We start from the raw sequence: 20,244 nt of genomic DNA, 5'->3' as shown, positions 1-20,244 counted from the left end.
GTATCTGGTCCTTCAGGTCTCTAATAGGGTGATAGAATGATTCTATAGGGTATCTGGTCCTTCAGGTCTCTAATAGGGTGATAGAATGATTCTATAGGGTATCTGGTCCTTCAGGTCTCTAATAGGGTGATAGAATGATTCTATAGGGTATCTGGTCCTTCAGGTCTCTAATAGGCTGATAGAATGATTCTATAGGGTATTTGGTCCTTCAGGTCTCTAATAGGGCGATAGAATGATTCTATAGGGTATCTGGTCCTTCAGGTCTCTAATAGGGTGATAGAATGATTCTATAGGGTATCTGGTCCTTCAGGTCTCTAATCGGGCGATAGAATGATTCTATAGGGTATCTGGTCCTTCAGGTCTCTAATAGGGTGATAGAATGATTCTATCGGGTATCTGGTCCTTCAGGTCTCTAATAGGGTGATAGAATGATTCAATATGGTATCTGGTCCTTCAGGTCTCTAATAGGGTGATAGAATGATTCTATAGGGTATTTGGTCCTTCAGGTCTCTAATAGGGCGATAGAATGATTCTATAGGGTATCTGGTCCTTCAGGTCTCTAATAGGGTGATAGAATGATTCTATAGGGTATTTGGTCCTTCAGGTCTCTAATAGGGCGATAGAATGATTCTATAGGGTATCTGGTCCTTCAGGTCTCTAATCGGGCGATAGAATGATTCTATAGGGTATCTGGTCCTTCAGGTCTCTAATAGGGCGATAGAATGATTCTATAGGGTATCTGGTCCTTCAGGTCTCTAATAGGGTGATAGAATGATTCTATAGGGTATCTGGTCCTTCAGGTCTCTAATAGGGTGATAGAATGATTCTATAGGGTATCTGGTCCTTCAGGTCTCTAATAGGTTGATAGAATGATTCTATAGGGTATCTGGTCCTTCAGGTCTCTAATAAGGTGATAGAATGATTCTATAGGGTATCTGGTCCTTCAGGTCTCTAATAGGGTGATAGAATGATTCTATAGGGTATCTGGTCCTTCAGGTCTCTAATAGGGTGATAGAATGATTCTATAGGGTATCTGGTCCTTCAGGTCTCTAATAGGGTGATAGAATGATTCTATAGGGTATCTGGTCCTTCAGGTCTCTAATAGGGTGATAGAATGATTCTATAGGGTATCTGGTCCTTCAGGTCTCTAATAGGGCGATAGAATGATTCTATAGGGTATCTGGTCCTTCAGGTCTCTAATAGGGCGATAGAATGATTCTATAGGGTATCTGGTCCTTCAGGTCTCTAATAGGGTGATAGAATGATTCTATAGGGTATCTCGTCCTTCAGGTCTCTAATAGGGTGATAGAATGATTCTATAGGGTATCTGGTCCTTCAGGTCTCTAATAGGGTGATAGAATGATTCTATAGGGTATCTGGTCCTTCAGGTCTCTAATAGGCTGATAGAATGATTATATAGGGTATTTGGTCCTTCAGGTCTCTAATAGGGCGATAGAATGATTCTATAGGGTATCTGGTCCTTCAGGTCTCTAATAGGGTGATAGAATGATTCTATAGGGTATCTGGTCCTTCAGGTCTCTAATCGGGCGATAGAATGATTCTATAGGGTATCTGGTCCTTCAGGTCTCTAATAGGGTGATAGAATGATTCTATCGGGTATCTGGTCCTTCAGGTCTCTAATAGGGTGATAGAATGATTCAATATGGTATCTGGTCCTTCAGGTCTCTAATAGGGTGATAGAATGATTCTATAGGGTATTTGGTCCTTCAGGTCTCTAATAGGGCGATAGAATGATTCTATAGGGTATCTGGTCCTTCAGGTCTCTAATAGGGTGATAGAATGATTCTATAGGGTATTTGGTCCTTCAGCTCTCTAATAGGGCGATAGAATGATTCTATAGGGTATCTGGTCCTTCAGGTCTCTAATCGGGCGATAGAATGATTCTATAGGGTATCTGGTCCTTCAGGTCTCTAATAGGGTGATAGAATGATTCTATCGGGTATCTGGTCCTTCAGGTCTCTAATAGGGTGATAGAATGATTCAATAGGGTATATGGTCCTTCAGGTCTCTAATAGGGTGATAGAATAATTGATTCTATAGGGTATCTGGTCCTTCAGGTCTCTAATAGGGTGATAGAATGATTGATTCTATAGGGTATCTGGTCCTTCAGGTCTCTAATAGGGTGATAGAATGATTCTATAGGGTATTTGGTCCTTCAGGTCTCTAATAGGGTGATAGAATGATTCTATAGGGTATCTGGTCCTTCAGGTCTCTAATAGGGTGATAGAATGATTCTATAGGGTATCTGGTCCTTCAGGTCTCTAATAGGGTTCATAGAATGATTCTATAGGGTATCTGGTCCTTCAGGTCTCTAATAAGGTGATAGAATGATTCTATAGGGTATCTGGTCCTTCAGGTCTCTAATAGGGTGATAGAATGATTCTATAGGGTATTTGGTCCTTCAGGTCTCTAATAGGGTGATAGAATGATTCTATAGGGTATCTGGTCCTTCAGGTCTCTAATAGGGTGATAGAATGATTCTATAGGGTATCTGGTCCTTCAGGTCTCTAATAGGGTTCATAGAATGATTCTATAGGGTATCTGGTCCTTCAGGTCTCTAATAAGGTGATAGAATGATTCTATAGGGTATCTGGTCCTTCATGTCTCTAATAGGGTGATAGAATGATTCTATAGGGTATCTGGTCCTTCAGGTCTCTAATAGGGTGATAGAATGATTCTATAGGGTATCTGGTCCTTCAGGTCTCTAATAGGGAGATAGAATGATTCTATAGGGTATCTGGTCCTTCAGGTCTCTAATAGGCTGATAGAATGATTCTATAGGGTATCTGGTCCTTCAGGTCTCTAATAGGGTGATAGAATGATTCTATAGGGTATCTGGTCCTTCAGGTCTCTAATAGGGTGATAGAATGATTCTATAGGGTATCTGGTCCTTCAGGTCTCTAATAGGGAGATAGAATGATTCTATAGGGTATCTGGTCCTTCAGGTCTCTAATAGGGTGATAGAATGATTCTATAGGGTATCTGGTCCTTCAGGTCTCTAATAGGGTGATAGAATGATTCTATAGGGTATCTGGTCCTTCAGGTCTCTAATAGGCTGATAGAATGATTCTATAGGGTATCTGGTCCTTCAGGTCTCTAATAGGGTGATAGAATGATTCTATAGGGTATCTGGTCCTTCAGGTCTCTAATAGGGTGATAGAATGATTCTATAGGGTATCTGGTCCTTCAGGTCTCTAATAGGGTGATAGAATGATTCTATAGGGTATCTGGTCCTTCAGGTCTCTAATAGGGTGATAGAATGATTCTATAGGGTATCTGGTCCTTCAGGTCTCTAATAGGGTGATAGAATGATTCTATAGGGTATCTGGTCCTTCAGGTCTCTAATAGGGTTCATAGAATGATTCTATAGGGTATCTGGTCCTTCAGGTCTCTAATAAGGTGATAGAATGATTCTATAGGGTATCTGGTCCTTCATGTCTCTAATAGGGTGATAGAATGATTCTATAGGGTATCTGGTCCTTCAGGTCTCTAATAGGGTGATAGAATGATTCTATAGGGTATCTGGTCCTTCAGGTCTCTAATAGGGAGATAGAATGATTCTATAGGGTATCTGGTCCTTCAGGTCTCTAATAGGCTGATAGAATGATTCTATAGGGTATCTGGTCCTTCAGGTCTCTAATGGGGTGATAGAATGATTCTATAGGGTATCTGGTCCTTCAGGTCTCTAATAGGGTGATAGAATGATTCTATAGGGTATCTGGTCCTTCAGGTCTCTAATAGGGAGATAGAATGATTCTTTAGGGTATCTGGTCCTTCAGGTCTCTTATAGGGTGATAGAATGATTCTATAGGGTATCTGGTCCTTCAGGTCTCTAATAGGGTGATAGAATGATTCTATAGGGTATCTGGTCCTTCAGGTCTCTAATAGGCTGATAAAAGGATTCTATAGGGTATCTGGTCCTTCAGGTCTCTAATAGGGTGATAGAATGATTCTATAGGGTATCTGGTCCTTCAGGTCTCTAATAGGGTGATAGAATGATTCTATAGGGTATCTGGTCCTTCAGGTCTCTAATAGGGTGATAGAATGATTCTATAGGGTATCTGGTCCTTCAGGTCTCTAATAGGGTGATAGAATGATTCTATAGGGTATCTGGTCCTTCAGGTCTCTAATAGGGTGATAGAATGATTCTATAGGGTATCTGGTCCTTCAGGTCTCTAATAGGGTGTGTAACATTGGTTGGGCTGAAAATGACATATTAGCTGTTCTATGAGCCCTAATGCAGCCTGGTTAAAAGCCCTAGAATGAAACCACAGGTTTTCTTCCTTTTATGGTATGATCATGAATATTTAGATGAGCTGTGCTCGGATTGGTTGGTTTACAACGAGCAAAGCTGCTGAGCAAAGACGCATCATAGCAACAAGCACTCACTCACTAATACATCAAATTGTTGATACTGTAGGGTGAGCAGATGTCCTCTTTTTCCCGGATATGTCCTACTTTTCATACCTAAAAAAATGTCCGGGTGGAATTTCAAAGTCGTCCAGGATTTTGGTCAACTACAGTGCAGCATGTAGACAGGCACTCGAACCGAGCCATCAGCTCCGGGGCTGGTCCTAGAACCCCGGCGGACGGGCACAGGCAGCCAGGGGGGAACGGAGTGACCAAACCACACCTGGTGACGATAGCCGTGGCCCCATGCGGGAAGCACGGTAAGGCAGGTGGGGGGAAGCATACTGTCACTGGGTCGGGTTGGGTCCTACTTTTCAGAAACCCAAATCTGGTCACCATAGATATGCTAACATTGCTATCAACAGCTTAGGGACAGAATCATCCTTCCAGCTTGCGGTTGTGATGGCCTTACGGTGGAACAGCCCCTCGTTTCAGTTAAAGAAATTTAGGAAATCCTGCTTTGAACTGTCCAAGATTTTCAAATCTGTCTTCGGTTAAATGCTTCGAGCAAATGACCAGCTGAGTATCAAACTTTGCAGGGATCTTCTGATAGACAGAAATAATCCATGCCTGTCGAGTCTTTGGATCCTTGGGAAGACTGAAAATGTTCCCCTTCCTCCGGTCAGCCTGGAACGCTGCATTTCCTCCCGTGGTTCTGGCTCATTTTCAATAGAGAAACTTCCTGCTTTGTAATTCTGTAGAAGTAAACCCAACTGTAGCTAAACAGCTAAACTGCTGTCTTCCATCTTCCTCTATTCATGGTGTTAGGCCAGTGAACCAGTGGGCTGGTCTGGATGTACATTTCAGGGCGTGACAAAAGTACAGGCCAGAACCAAATAAGGCAACATCCCAGAGTTTACGTCAACTAGGAGCTTTGTTTGGATTCACCCGTTTTATGGTGGAAGTTTAGAATGGTGAGATTTGCAGAGAAAGGAGTTGATGATGGGGTTTGAACTTCTCTGTACGTCTATTTCACCCCCTGAACTATCGTTATTCATCTATGAAAATGTATAATTGGTTTAGCATTTTATCTCCCCTTTAACTTTTCCCAGGTAAGAACTCTTCCCAAAATTTGCCAGCCATCTAAATTCTGTAACTGAGGCCAAACCAAAGACGCAGATATAAAAACAGAAAGAGAAATGCTTTGCATAAGAGGCAGAGTTTGTGGAAATTACCAAAAGGCACCTGAAGGACCTTCAGATCATGAGAACTGGACAGAAACATAGATCCGCTTAGCAATGTGCACAGCAGAGACATCCGGGATGAAAACCTTTGTTTCTAGATGTTGGAGCTTGGCCTGTTTTCCAGTGTAGTCCTGTTTCTCTGACTGTGACTAACTGGATGTGCTCTCTTCATCCTCTGACATGGGAGCTGGCTCGGAGCTCGTCTGCCTGGCTGTGTGTTTCCTGGACGGGGCCGCCTGTGGAGCTGGTTGACAGTTGCCTTTTGTATCTATGCTTCTTTTTCTATGTCTGCTTCTGTCTCCTTGCTGATGAAGGTTCTCAGTCATCCAGGTCATAGTCATTCCGTAAAATTCAAAAAATATCCACTGGACTTGGTTTTCAAGATTTGAAGACGTTTCGCCACCTCTCCAGGAAGCTTTCTGACATTTGAATTGAGAAAGCTTCCTGGAGAGGTGGCGAAACGTCTTCAAATCTTGAAAACCAAGTCCAGTGGATATTTTTTGAATTTTTACGGAACTTCTGTCTCCTTGAACCCCAGTGGGCCTCAGCAGATGGCCGCTCACACTGAGCCTGGTTCTGCTGGAGGTTTCTTCCTGTTCAAAGGGAGTTTTTCCTCTCCACTGTCGCTACAAGCATGCTTAGTGTGAGGGATTGCTGAAGAGTCAATGAGTCGATGCAATCAGCTGGTTTTCCTTAGATAGAAAACTTTGAATCAATCTGACTGGATGATCTGGTGAACTGGAAAGTGACCTGAGACGACATGTTGTGAATTGGTGCTATATAAATAAACTGAATAGAATTGAAATAGTGAGCTAAGGTTGTGGCGTTAAACTCAAACAGACCTGAGGTTCTGAGTTTTTAACGATGGTGGATAAACAAAATATTATGCTTGTGAAAATATGATTTCATTTTTGCTATTTTTATGAAATATGTGGCTATATATTTGCTTTTGCTGTGGTGCTATGAATACTTCCCTGACGCTCAGTATGTGCTGAGAACACAGAATAGGAGTGGTGGAACAAGCCCTATCCCCACTGTGGTTAAAAGCTATTTCTTGTCACTTTGTTTCCATGGTAATGATGATGAGCTAGCTGGTGAGAAAGAGTGTTAGTTAGGGGCAGGGGGACCTCTAGAGCCGCAAAATAAGACCTGGCCATTTTAATAATTTATAAGTGTTGAAATCAATCAGAGCCGAAGAGATTCAATAAATCACTCTTGTGAATATGTGTGCATGTATGCATGGGATGAAGACGGCGAGTGAGAGAAGAAGATGGAAAAATAGAGCGTGTCAGGGATAATGCTCATATTGGCTGACACAAGGGAAAAAACAGCTTTTAAAGCATTTAGCTTTAATTTCATTCAGGAGTGACATAATTGATTTTAATGAGATGTTTATAGAGTGAAGTGCCGGTGTTGCTGAATCATTTGCATGTCTGCCTGACGGGTACTTGTGAGGCTCGCACTGGGGAGAAGCAGAAAGGAATAGAAACCTCTGCTGCCAAAACTCCTCCAGCACACATACGCCTAGCTCCACTCCACACACCATCGAATGCATTCGTCTGCTTGCTTTAATTAAGAGAATATTACATTCAGAAGATACTTATCTAATGAGAAGAGTGCAGGCTGGAAACTTGATTCCTAAAAATCTTTTCCAAAAAAAAGCAGGGGCAGCTAAAGCTGTTCCAGTTCACTTCCATCTGTTTGTAGGGACAAGATTTTTGTCTCAGATCTCAAACGGCTGTTTTTTTCTGTTCCAAGTATTACATTGATGACTGACAGGTTGTCACACTGCTCATGAAAGGGCTCCTGTGAGTCACTGTGCTTTATAGCACCAAGAATGGATGGCAGAGTGTGAACAACATAGAAAGCTGCATCCGTTATTAGCCTCAGCACTGAAAGGGACCCAGTCTACCAAAAAGCTGGTAGCATGACTAAACTTCATTCATTTAATTCAGTTTATTTCTATAGCTCCAATTCACATCATGTCATCTCAGGTCACTTTATAGATCCAGATCATCCAGTCAGATTGATTCAAAGCTTTCTATATAAGGAAAACCAGCTGATTGCATCGACTCATTGACTCTTCAGCAATCCCTTACACTAAGCATGCTTGTAGCGACAGTGGAGAGGAAAAACTCCCTTTGAACAGGAAGAAACCTCCAGCAGAACCAGGCTCAGTGTGAGCGGCCATCTGCTGAGGCCCACTGGGGTTCAAGGAGACAGAAGCAGACATAGAAAAAGAAGCATAGATACAAAAGGCAACTGTCAACCAGCTCCACAGGCGGCCCCGTCCAGGAAACACACAGTTTCAATACAAAGAATCAATTTAGGTTAACATCAAATCTTGTTGTAACCATTCATAATCTAAATACTGGTGGGACCAAGTTACTGTTTCTTAAATATGAACTGAGAAAATTAAAATTTCTTATAACTTTGACAAAAAACCAAACATGCTCTTTCCAAAACAAACTATGTGACAGTTTTAATTTTCTAAATTTGTTTTTAAAGTTATATTAAAACAAAAATATTTCACAGCATGCAACGCATTGGTTAAAAAATAAAAGTTAAAATTTGTTCAGCACCTTTATTTTTATCAGTGATCCAAAGCTCTTTGCTGCAAAAAATATCACTAGCATCCAACACATTAACTTTACCTTTCCAAGTTTTTCCCTCCCACTCATCAATTTCATTTCCTATACACTTTCTGTATACAAAACAACTAAAAGTTGTCTGAGTCTAAGCAAGATGAGGTGTTGCAGAGTGTGTAAATTAACAAGGCAACTGATATGTTGGCCTCTTTCCAAAAATGCTTTGGACCAATTTTTTTTATTTTTTATTTAACCAGGGAAAAAAAATCCCATTGAAATTAAAAACCTATTTTTCAAGGGAGTCCTGGCCGGGAGGCAGCAAAGTTACACAAGAAACAGAGATACATTAAAACAAATGACAGGTACATAAAAAATAAAAATACATATCAAGTAAAACAATCAGAGATCATTGAGGCTGCTTCAAATTCTTTCAACTTAAAAGCATTTAAAGATAAAAACTCAATTTCCAGTTTCTTTGTAAAGAATTGCACGCATAAGGAGCTGCGTAGCTAAAGGATTTCCTCCGTAGTTCTGTGAGGACAAAAGGAACAGTGAGCAACAGCTGATGGTTGGATCTCAGGGCAGAAGAAGCGATGCTTTTCTGTGGAAGTAAGGTACAAATGTAGGAAGGCAGTAATCCAAGAAGAGCCTTGGAAATAAAAGTATATCAATGAAATGCAGCAAAGTGTTTGATATCAATGCGTCAACCAGAGACGGCCGAAGCAAAACAAAACAAGGCTTTGCTTTTTTCAGCTGCAATACCTCCTAGGTCTTTTTGAAAAACAAGCATAAGGACAAGATTTTAACCTTTGTGAATGGGAAGATGTTTGAGCTTTCCTCCCGATCGGATTTGTTAAGAGGTTGTTTCATCAATTAACTAAACGGCTACTGCGGCTGTGATTGGCTGAAAACTTGAGGCGGGTACCCAATCAGTTCGAAGAATTATACCGCATGTCCCTCTCTTTGCGAACATGTTCTACCCAGATTGAAACTGTGAAGGAACTAAATTGAACCAGACCAATCAATCCAATTATGCCGGATTACAGTTTTATGATAAAATTAATAAAAGAAAAAAAAAAGTCTTGTGCACTTTTATAGTCACTGGACATTCATCGTATAATGTTGACTTCTCAGTGGAGTTATACAGGGGTTGGACAATGAAACTGAAACACCTCTCATTTTAGTGTGGGAGGTTTCATGGCTAAATTGGACCAGCCTGGTGGCCAATGTTCATTAATTGCACACTGAACCAATAAGAGCAAAGTGTGAAGGTCCAATTAGCAGGTTAAGAGCACGGTTTTGCTCAAAATATTGCAATGCACACAACATTATGGGTGACATACCAGAGTTGAAAAGAGGATGAATTGTTGGTGCACGTCTTGCTGGTGCATCTGTGACCAAGACAGCAAGTCTTTGTGATGTATCAAGAGCCACTGTATCCAGGGTAATGTCAGCATACCACCAAGAAGGACGAATCACATCTAACAGGATTAACTGTGGACACAAGAGGAAGCTGTCTGAAAGGGATGTTCAGGTGCTAACCCGGAATGTATCCAACAAAAAACAAAAAACACGGCTGCCCAAATCACAGCAGAATTAAATGTGCACCTCAACTCTCCTGTTTCCACCAAAACTGTCCGTCAGGAGCTCCACAGGGTCAATATACACAACCGGACTGCTATAGCCAAACCTTTGGTCACTCGTGCCAATGCCAAACCTCGGTTTCAATGGTGCAAGGAGCGCAAATCTTGGGCTGTGGACAATGTAAAACATGTATTGTTCTCAGAGGAGTCCACCTTTACTGTTTTCCCCACATCCGGGAGAGTTACGGTGTGGAGAAGCCCCAAAGAAGCGTACCACCCAGACTGTTGCATGCCCAGAGGGAAGCATGGGGGTGGATCAGTGATTGTTTGGGCTGCCATATCATGGCATTCCCTTTGCCCCATACTTGTGCTAGATGGACGCATCACTGCCAAGGACTACCGAACCATTCTGGAGGACCATCTGCATCCAGTGGTTCAAACATTGTATCCTGAAGGAGGTGCCGTGTATCAGGATGACAATGCACCAATACACACAGCAAGACTGGTGAAAGATTGGTTTGATGAACATGAAAGTGAAGTTGAACATCAGCCATGGCCTGCACAATCACCAGATCTAAATATTATTGAGCCACTTTGGGGTGTTTTGGAGGAACGAGTCAGGAAACATTTTCCTCCACCAGCATCACGTCCTGACCTGGCCACTATCCTGCAAGAAGAATCCTTAAAATCCACACCAGGCTCTACATGCATGCATAAATACCCCGTTCTTTCAGGCTTCTGCATTGCTTAGGGTTTCCATGGTAAAATAAAAGGTTTGAGCTTGTTTCCCTCCAAAAGGACGACGGTTTCTTCCACACCCTGAGGGACAATTTTCATGCAACAACTGTAGAGAGCTGTGTTGATTGCTTTCCAATCAAGCGAGACAAACACTAATTTGATTTATTGTTTTATTTATTTATTTATGAGGTTCAGCAAAATTATAGGCTTCCTCTGTGAAGCATGAATGAGTGGCAGGTCTCTGACAGCTCGATTTGGGCCGATTGTTCGCTGTCAAGAAATGAACATATAAATATACCAACATGGATTAAGACAGTGAAATATGGCAGAAAAATGACAGGCTGGAAAGGGTTTGTGCCTCTGAATATCAAACTGCAACAGAGAATTTTCTTTTTTCTTTCTTTTGCTCAGGTTATGTACTTAGGCAACGGTAAATAACCCTGCTGACTTACTTTGAGATCAGCTTTGAGAAAGCCTGTTTTTCTCTCCTGATTTGTTGCAGCTGTATCCTGAAACAAGAGACATAATCAAAACCAAGTTAAGTGAAATCCGCTCATCTGAGCCCACAGACATGAATTCAATGAACACAGCATTACCTGAACCCTCATCCGTTATTATCCAGAACAATTACAGTGATTTGCCACGGATTGAAAACACCCTTTTTCAACAGCATCTGAGTCTACATGTAGGTATGTTGTTTTACAAGATGAAGAAGTTTCTGGCAGAAAAACATAGTTAGCATTCTTTAGATATAAGAAATTTAAACTTTAACATCCATCCAGTAATTTTCTATATCAGCTAGGGTTTAAAATTAGTCGAATTTGCACAGTTCTTTGACTTCTAGTTTAAGTTTCTGTCAGTTTCGATTCTGGATTAAGAATTCTTTTTTTTTTAAGAAACAGGCTCATAAAGGGTTAAATGTTTTAAATTAGTTAGTTTACCAGAGATAAAAAAGTCAGATATTTTAAAATACATTTCAATTCTTTAAACATTCTATGTTAAATGAAATTTACAATAATTTTGGATGAGTATACTTTTAATCCGTACATTCAATTAAATTCGGTTTATTTCTATAGCGCTAATTCACATCATGTCGTCTCAAGGCACTTTACAGTTCACCAGATCATCCAGTCAGATTGATTCAAAGTTTTCTATCTAAGGAAAACCAGCTGATTGCATCGACTCATTGACTCTTCAGCAATCCCTCACACTAAGCATGCTTGTAGCGACAGTGGAGAGGAAAAACTCCCTTTGAACAGGAAGAAACCTCCAGCAGAACCAGGCTCAGTGTGAGCGGCCATCTGCTGAGGCCCACTGGGGTTCAAGGAGACAGAAGCAGACATAGAAAAAGAAGCATAGATACAAAAGGCAACTGGAAAAGGCGGGAAGAAGCACATAGCCAGGCAGACGAGCTCCGAGCCAGCTCCCATAAGTGAAGATGTTGAACTCATGAAAAGGATCACATCCTGGACTTGGTTTTAACATTTGGCCTCCATTGACATGATTTTGATATGATTCTTCCCTTTCTGACTCTATTTAATTTTTTTTTAGCTTAGACATTTATCTCCTACTCCTGCGCTCCGGATGTCTCATCACTGCTCAGGCTGGGTTTTAGTTTTTTTCTTTCTTTTCTTTCCTTCCAGGAACCTTTTAAATCTGACAGATAAAAAAAAATCAATACAAAAAAATACAGAAATGTGAAACTTCTCAATAATAAAGATAAAATTAAATGAACAAAAAAAGTGAGTATAAAAGGTTAGCAGTTATAAATTATACAGAGCCGAATCCTAAATTAAAATGACCTAATAAAGTGAGAAAAACATCTAAATGTTTTTTTTCTTCCACATTATCACTAAAACAGCCTTAAAATGTTACTTAAAAAGAAACAAAACAGTCACTGAATGTGACATTATGTACATTTAATATAAATTGTATAAAATGCTTAATTCAAAATAACACAATCTAAAATATATTCCAACATTAACATATTTATCATTATAATTTATGCTTTTAAAGAATCTGCAAGGGCCTCCATGTTACTAGAATGTAACACTGTAAAATCTGAAGCTACTTAAAGCTTAACTGAACAGTTTTTAGACAGATTTTCACAGATTGTTTAAAAAACATGAAAAAGTGGTAAGAAAGCGATGTTCATCAATACAAAAATAAGGCTGATTTGCTGGTTTAGAAACCTGTAACAACTTTGAAATAAACCATTATTTTATAAAATAACTCCCTTTTAATGAATAATAAATATTATATATAATAAATACAGTTAGCAATTCAAAATTTCCCTACTTAATTGATTGGTCCTTGACTGGTTCTTGGTTTTTAAACAACAATCTTTGTACTAAAATAGTCTTTCTGTCTTGATTTGTGGACATTAAGATCTAAAGAAGCGCCATCTCCTGGTCAGAGCCTGTAATACAGTGAAAGGGTGGAGTCAGAGTAAAAAAATGTGCGCACCCAGGAGAAGGCCAGAGGCTGGAAGTTGGAGGGGATTTTGCTGGGAGTTGCTGGGAAGTGGGCTGCCATCCGGCTGGCGTTTGACTGGGAAGGGCATTATGAATGCCAACTACTGTATAAATATTATTCATTTTAATATTTTATTGATACTTATGGAGGACCCATCCTGCAATAATTAAAAATAAATACAAAAATAAATAAGCATACAATTAATTGTCCCCCAAAAATAAAAAACAAATAAATGCAAGTAGAAAATAAATTACACAGTCAGACATAAATGTATATATCACTTTTAATTAGCCTCATTGTTTATTCGCCTTTGTAATAATTACCTTATTCATTAATTTGCCGTTATAATCTTCAACTTTATTCATTTATTACTTATTTCTTTATGTATTTTTTTATGTGCGTGTTATAATATTTTTGTCTGTTTTATTTTTTTTTTACATTTCTGTCTGCATTTCTAACTCATTATGTAAATGAGTAGGGGGCATGTCTTAGAGCGTCATCATCTGCCCATTGGTTGGTTAGCAGCCACCGGCCACAGTCACAACAAACATGGCTACCTACAATGGTCAGTGAGCTGAGACATTTAGCAACTGAAAACAATGCTAACATTATAAGTATTGACTTTATTATTTTTCGTTTTGACGCTCTGACATTGTTGACATCTGTGTCCATGTGTGCCGCTAACTGAAACACACAATCTGTCAGCTGGAGAGAAAGTCCTTCTTATTGACAAGATGTTGTTTGTACTGTTAATATCTTATTTTTTTTTATTTATTTTTTTTTTACAGTATTAGCTCTGTAAATTGGATTAAAGCATAAATTCACTATTATCCAGAAGTGGATTTTCTTCATTCATTCAACTTCTAGTTAACTTTAAAAAGTAGCGAATCATCCTCTTGTTTCTGCAATACTACTCCCCATTTATTTGGACTTCATCCCAACATGGAACAAGTCTGTAATATTAAATCACAATTATAAATAAAACATGTTTATAGACTTTATATGTAAAATTCTCTATGAATTTTAAACTAAGCTCTATATCAGAACAGAAATCATCTTTTTAAATATTGACCATATTTTCAACCTTGGGGCCCATAAAATAGTTTTGTTCTGATGAGATGTGGAAACTATTTTGTCTTTAATTCAATTTTCAATTCTATTCAGTTTATTTCTATAGCTCCAATTCACATCATGTCATCTCAGGTCACTTTCCAGTTCACCAGATCATCCAGTCAGATTGATTCAAAGTTTTCTATCTAAGGAAAACCAGCTGATTGCATCGACTCATTTACTCTTCAGCAATCCCTCACACTAAGCATGCTTGTAGCGACAGTGGAGAGGAAAAACTCCCTTTGAACAGGAAGAAACCTCCAGCAGAACCAGGCTCAGTGTGAGCGGCCATCTGCTGAGGCCCACTGGGGTTCAAGGAGACAGAAGCAGAAGTGGATTTCTTTACGGATTCTCCTCCCTACTCCCAATAAATACACACATACCCTCATACACATAAAATGTACTATATTTCGCCACAGGACAGGCACCCCAAACCCACCCGCACCAAAACCCTGATGTGGGATCTAGAGAGATTACTGAAGTTATTGAGTCAGGACTTGTTTGGGTTGAGTGAATTTCCATGTTATTCCAATGAAACGGTGCACCAAGGATCGACTAGATGGTTTGGGGTACAGAGTGACACTAATGATGCAAAACCTTAATTTCTTTATTGAATATGTATGGTAATGTAACTTTTTCAGGACATACATAGATAAGAAATGTGTTCATGTTCAGAAAATATGCAAAGGTTGCTCCGTCAGTCACATTTTAATCCATTTTCTTTCATCAGGTAATTCAAGTTTCCATGAAAGGAGATGCAAATATGATGACTAATCACTCCAGCCTTCCCCTTGCTGCAGCAGTGGCATTGGCATCGAGCATCAATTCTGATGCAATTACAGATATCTGTAATGTCATTTTGCCCAGTGAGATTTATAACTCAAGATTTCCCTAATTATGATTTGATTAGACGGAATGAGTTTAAAAGATATCTGCAATTTCAAATATCTCCACTGCAAAAACGATCTAGAAATAACTAAAAATTTCTTAAATTAAGTGTATTCACCCTTAATTTGAGTAGGTTAATGAGATAGTTTGCCAATGGAATGAGTAATTTTACTCTTAAAATAAGAAAATTAGATAATATGCACTTGAAATAAGACAATTCAGTTGTGTTTTCTTATTTTAAGTGTAAATTGTCTTGTTCGATTGGTAAAATGTCTCTTTTACCTCCTCAATTCAAGAACAAATGCACTTATTTTAAGAAAAAATGACTTATCTAGATTTAGATTTTTTGCAGTGCTAAATTTATTTCAAAGATGTTATGGCATCTAAAGTACATTGTGGCTGTCTATGATTCCAGTTTCAGATATCCACAATGTCATTTCAAATTTCGTAATATTACATTTAAAAAAGTCATTTTAACATACAATGAAGATATAATTTTAACGAGTCATAATTCAGTTGTGGACATCTATATTGTCACTTTGAAAATCTCAAATTCAGTTCAAGACATTTTAGTGGGAAAAAAGTATTCCACTATTTACTCCAGTTAAATAAACCAAGATCGATGGATTTCACTCAGTCTGCACTTTATTTTTATCTTTGCAAAGAGAGAACAGTTCATCATACGGCCCTTATTGCACGCTAATCAGCCCTGTTCTGATTGGGCAGCGTTTCTTCCCTCTTACTTACAATAATAACAAGTAGTCAGAGTCAAAACAAATTACAGACAGTTTAGTTAAACAGTAACATGTTATGAATAAACCTTGAGAAAGGATCTGGTTTGTTATGGGAAGAAGGTAGTTCTTGTCTATAAACACCCTCACAAATGAGAATTACGTGGCCTTGCATGTGAAACACACTGAGTGAAAACTTTTATAATGAGTAAATAGCATAAATTAATATATGAAATAAGAGAAACTAAATTTCCCGACCACAACATAAAGAAAGGCCAATCCAGATATCTTCATTTGATGATATTTTCCAACAAAATTGTGGCAAATATAAAATGGAATTACAGATATTTGTTATCAGGGTACAATAAGAGTAGCAGACATCTGCAGCTTTAATGCAGATATCTGTAATAACAAACCCTATAACATGCACGGCTAACATTGTTTGCATCTTAGCAGTGAAACGGAATAACAGATAAGTCAAATTCTAATCAGTGTCATGATTTTTACTTAAAGTTCAGACCCAAATGCTGAAAACCAAACAGGGAGACCAGGAGAAAAGGTTTAACAGGTTTTATTCAAGAGATAATGCAGAGAGATGTGTTGCTCTGAACACTGCACAACCGGAACTGAAAAGTGAGGGGAAGACACAGCGATTAGTTCAGGCTCAGTGGGAAATTTGATTCGTGAACTTGGAGAAGAGGATTTGGTTGCTGACTCACGTTTCCAGAGAAGTTGTTGAATCCTAGACTCCAGTCTGTATGCTGTAGTTCCAGTGTTTGTCTGATTCGGTGGAGGGTGGACAGGGTTTACCCAGGATGCGGCTGTTTGTAGGTGAACAGAGAAGCTAACTGCCACTCTGATTTCCTGCGGTACTTGAACGGGTCGTAGTGGAGATGAATCCCTTTCTCAGTGTGAAGCTCAAACAATCTCTTGGGGAAAGATGGTTAAATCCTCCTGTTTGTAACCCCAGCTCAGTTTGAACCTCAGTTGATCCTTCCAGGGAGAGAGGGTCCGAAAAATCCAGTTTGCAGGATGACTTCCTGCCGAGAGGTAAAGACGAAAACAATGTTAAAACTCAGGTTGACAAGAACTCAGTTTGGCTCAGCAAAACTCAGCTTGGCTAGAGTACCCAAAACTGGCAAACACTCTGGCGTCAAGGTAGTGGCAGCCAGCAGCTAAAGAACGGTCCGTTAATGAGGAAACCATGAACAGGTGTGTGAGGAGGCGGACCAGAACCAGGCGCCTCCTGGTGGAGGAAGGGACACAAACACAGAAACACAAACACAGAGACAGGAGTCTTGACAATCAGATAATGTTACATACATCAGTAATTAATACCCAGTTTAGGGATTGAATGTTAAAGAGCATGCCATAGACGCCATTTCTGTTGGCGATGCAGTGAAATGCGCTATTTGGGCAAACTGCAAGTGAAGGAAAAGTGAAATGTCAAGCGGCCAACGGCAGGCAAAACCATGCTGAAAATTGCACTGCAAAGTATTGAAATCTAAATAAGTCATTTTTTCTTAAAATAAGGACATTTTTTCTTGAAGTGAGCTGTCATCTGAGACACTTTGCCAATGGAAAAAGACAATTTACTTTTAAAACAAGAGAAAACAATTGTATTATGTCTTCTTTCAAGTGCATATTATCTAATTAACCTACTTCAACAGTAAATATAACTCTATTGGCAAATCGTCTTATTTACATACTAAATTTAAGGGTAAATAATAATAATAATACATTTTATTTAAAAAGGCACCTTTCTGGACACTCAAGGTCACCGTACAAAAACATAAAAAGTGTCAGAAAAAATAAAAATTATAATTATAAAGACATTTATACACTTAATGTAAAGTATATTAAGTAAATACACTTAATATAAGACATTTTTACTTCTAGATTGTTTTTGCAGTGTGGCTGTTTGCGTTTGGTATACAAGTACCTTTTTACAAGGTCTTGAGACCTTTACCCAACAAAAAAAAAACAAAACAAAAAAAAACGCAGCAATACTTTCTGGAAATAAAAAAAACTTGACAGTTGACTTAAAGGTGGCTGAACTTTTTGTTCTCATAATAAATGTATTACTATTGGTGAAATCCATTTAAATCATTGCAGAAAATGACCGGATTGTCTAGAGACATTCATTACCTACATTGTGACCTTGTCCATGCTAAAGATGTAAGAACGGAGCTTTGAAATAAAGCTTTGATTTTGATACCAATCCACCAACATGTTCTCCACTCTGCATATATTCCCGCTGATCTGCTGGGAGCTCTCTTCCATGTTAATGACCTTCTGCTTCTCCCCTGTCTTGTTTGCAGACGGACGCCGCGCTGATGTACGATGCCGTGCATGTGGTGGCCGTGGCTGTGCAGCAGTCTCAGCAGATCACTGTCAGTTCATTACAGTGCAACCGACACAAGCCTTGGCGCTTTGGGAATCGCTTCATGGCCCTCATCAAAGAGGTAGATCCTAGTCTACCTGCTCGCCATTCGGTGTCAACTCTCAGCATACGCAGCTCCTTCACACACAACACAGATGCTCTCAGAGAGCCAGATGAGGGGAGAATGTAAATCAGGATGGCAAGATGGAAAAATGGAGAAATGAAAATATGGTGTTCTTATGGAAATATGTTACATAATCAAAATTCTTTTTTTTTAACCAGACTTCACGGTGCTCCTATAACAGACCAAAGGTTTTGTTTACCCGAAATGGCAGAGGTTTACTGCATCATCAGATCTGGTTAATTTCCATAAGGGGGAAACAATACTCTTTAAATCTATAAAATTACCTCTGCTGTGAAATCATAAATGAACAGATGTAAGCTGATGACTTCCTGACCTGAGGAACATAGAAGTTATGTAAACAGAGATTGTTGACAACATATCCTAAATAAGCAATACACCAAACCCCATTTTACAGAAATGTAAGAAACCAAATCCCTGACATTTGTCTACCTGGAAAGAGTTACGAAGCCATTTCTAAGGCTTTGGGGCTCAGTGAACCACAGAAAGAGTCAATTATCCACAAATGAAGAAAGAAATGGAAAGGCAGTGAACCTTCGCTGTCAGATTATCTCAGGTGTGCATTGAGAATGGCTGTAGGAGGTCACAGACGAACCAAGGAACCATGTAACACACTACAGGTGGACTTACCTCTGTTAAGGGAAAGATGGGCAGAAATGGTGTCAATTATACGGAAGCCCAGAGCGGTCCTACGCAACTTTTTTTTTTCCTTTGTCTTCTCGAGGTAATGACATAAGTATCTCGTTATCACGGTTAAACCATTAAATATTTTCTCGAGATAACAGGATAATTATGTTGTTATCTCCAGAAAACAGTTATTGATTTCTTGAGATAATGAGATGATTAACCTGTCTGAGTAATGAATGAGGCTGGCCAACAGCCCAGGATTCCCAGTCCATCCATGCCTGCGGAGCCCATAATGTGGAGTCGCAGTACCGCATGCGGGCGAAATCTTTAGTTTTTTTTACTTTCTTTTTCTTTTGACTCATTGTCAGGTTGTTGTGTATGATTGCATGGAATACGGTAAAAATAAATGTGACTGTTTTTTAATGAAAATCTGGCTGGTTTGGGGATTAATGCATTTTACAGCTTTTACAGACATAACATCAGGCCTGTTCAGAAAACACCTGGTGAGTGAACACCGCATAGGTCTAAATGCTTATGAATCAGAAGTGGAAGCAAATCATCAAACCAACAACGTCGTCTCTTTACCTAAAAGTTAAACACAGGATTATTTACTGGATTGCACATAGGCTGCCATGAATCCTGTCCTGCTGTTATGTTATTGAAGGATGTTATCAGTTTTAACACACACCAATTATCTCGTTATCACAAAAAAAACGCTTTTGTTATCATTAGATGAGAAAATTAACTTGTTTTCTTGAGAAAAACACCATGAAAAAGTATGGGAGAGACATGAACGCTCCCGGCTTCCATACAATTAAAAGCTCTTAGGTCAATTAATTTCGAAAGTGTCTTTTCAAATAATAATAATGTCATAAAGGATTCATAGATCAATTAAATTAAATTTAGCATAGGTCAGAAAACAGGAAAATAGAGATATGGAAATAATAATATGAATTCATGAGAATCATTATCTGATGATGACCTAAAGTGGATGTTTTCTTCTTTTTTAGTAAGCAATACAATCTTCCAGTGATCTCCGCTAAAGTAATGCATCCTCAGATATTCCACAGTACTTCCAGAAATGAAGTGGCACTCAGACACGGAGCCACCCACTGCAGTGTCATAAAGGTTTTTGAGTAGCTCGTAGAGGAACTTCCAGATTTGTTTCTCCCACTCACTGATTCAAAAATGGGCCCTGAAGTGCATTCTCTCCCGTCTGCTAGAATCACTGTGATGATTTTCCACGCCAGGCTAGAAGCCATCTCTGTTGTGAGTCACTTTCATGCTGCACTGTATTCCATCACAGTTCTAAATATCTGTAAAGATAGGGTAATTGCTTTCCCACTGTCACAAACACAGACTCT

The 20,244-nt window shown here is 39.2% G+C and overlaps 1 protein-coding gene across 4 annotated transcripts in view; it reads left to right on the top strand.

The window, feature by feature from the left end:
- LOC119796101 (glutamate receptor ionotropic, kainate 2) overlaps nucleotides 1–20,244 on the top strand; it is a 439,480-nt gene that overhangs the window by 273,476 nt on the left and 145,760 nt on the right. For all 4 annotated transcript variants that reach the window (XM_038304508.1, XM_038304507.1, XM_038304505.1 and 1 more), the window contains one exon: nucleotides 18,050–18,193. In XM_038304508.1, coding sequence (XP_038160436.1) covers nucleotides 18,050–18,193 — 144 coding nt within the window. The remainder of the gene's footprint in view (nucleotides 1–18,049; nucleotides 18,194–20,244) is intronic.

Source organism: Cyprinodon tularosa, unplaced genomic scaffold (assembly GCF_016077235.1).
Source record: "Cyprinodon tularosa strain WSP-4 unplaced genomic scaffold, ASM1607723v1 ctg535, whole genome shotgun sequence".
NCBI lineage: Eukaryota > Metazoa > Chordata > Actinopteri > Cyprinodontiformes > Cyprinodontidae > Cyprinodon > Cyprinodon tularosa.
The sequence above is the reverse complement of the archived record's forward strand: the minus strand, read 5'-3'. Positions and strand labels throughout refer to the sequence as shown.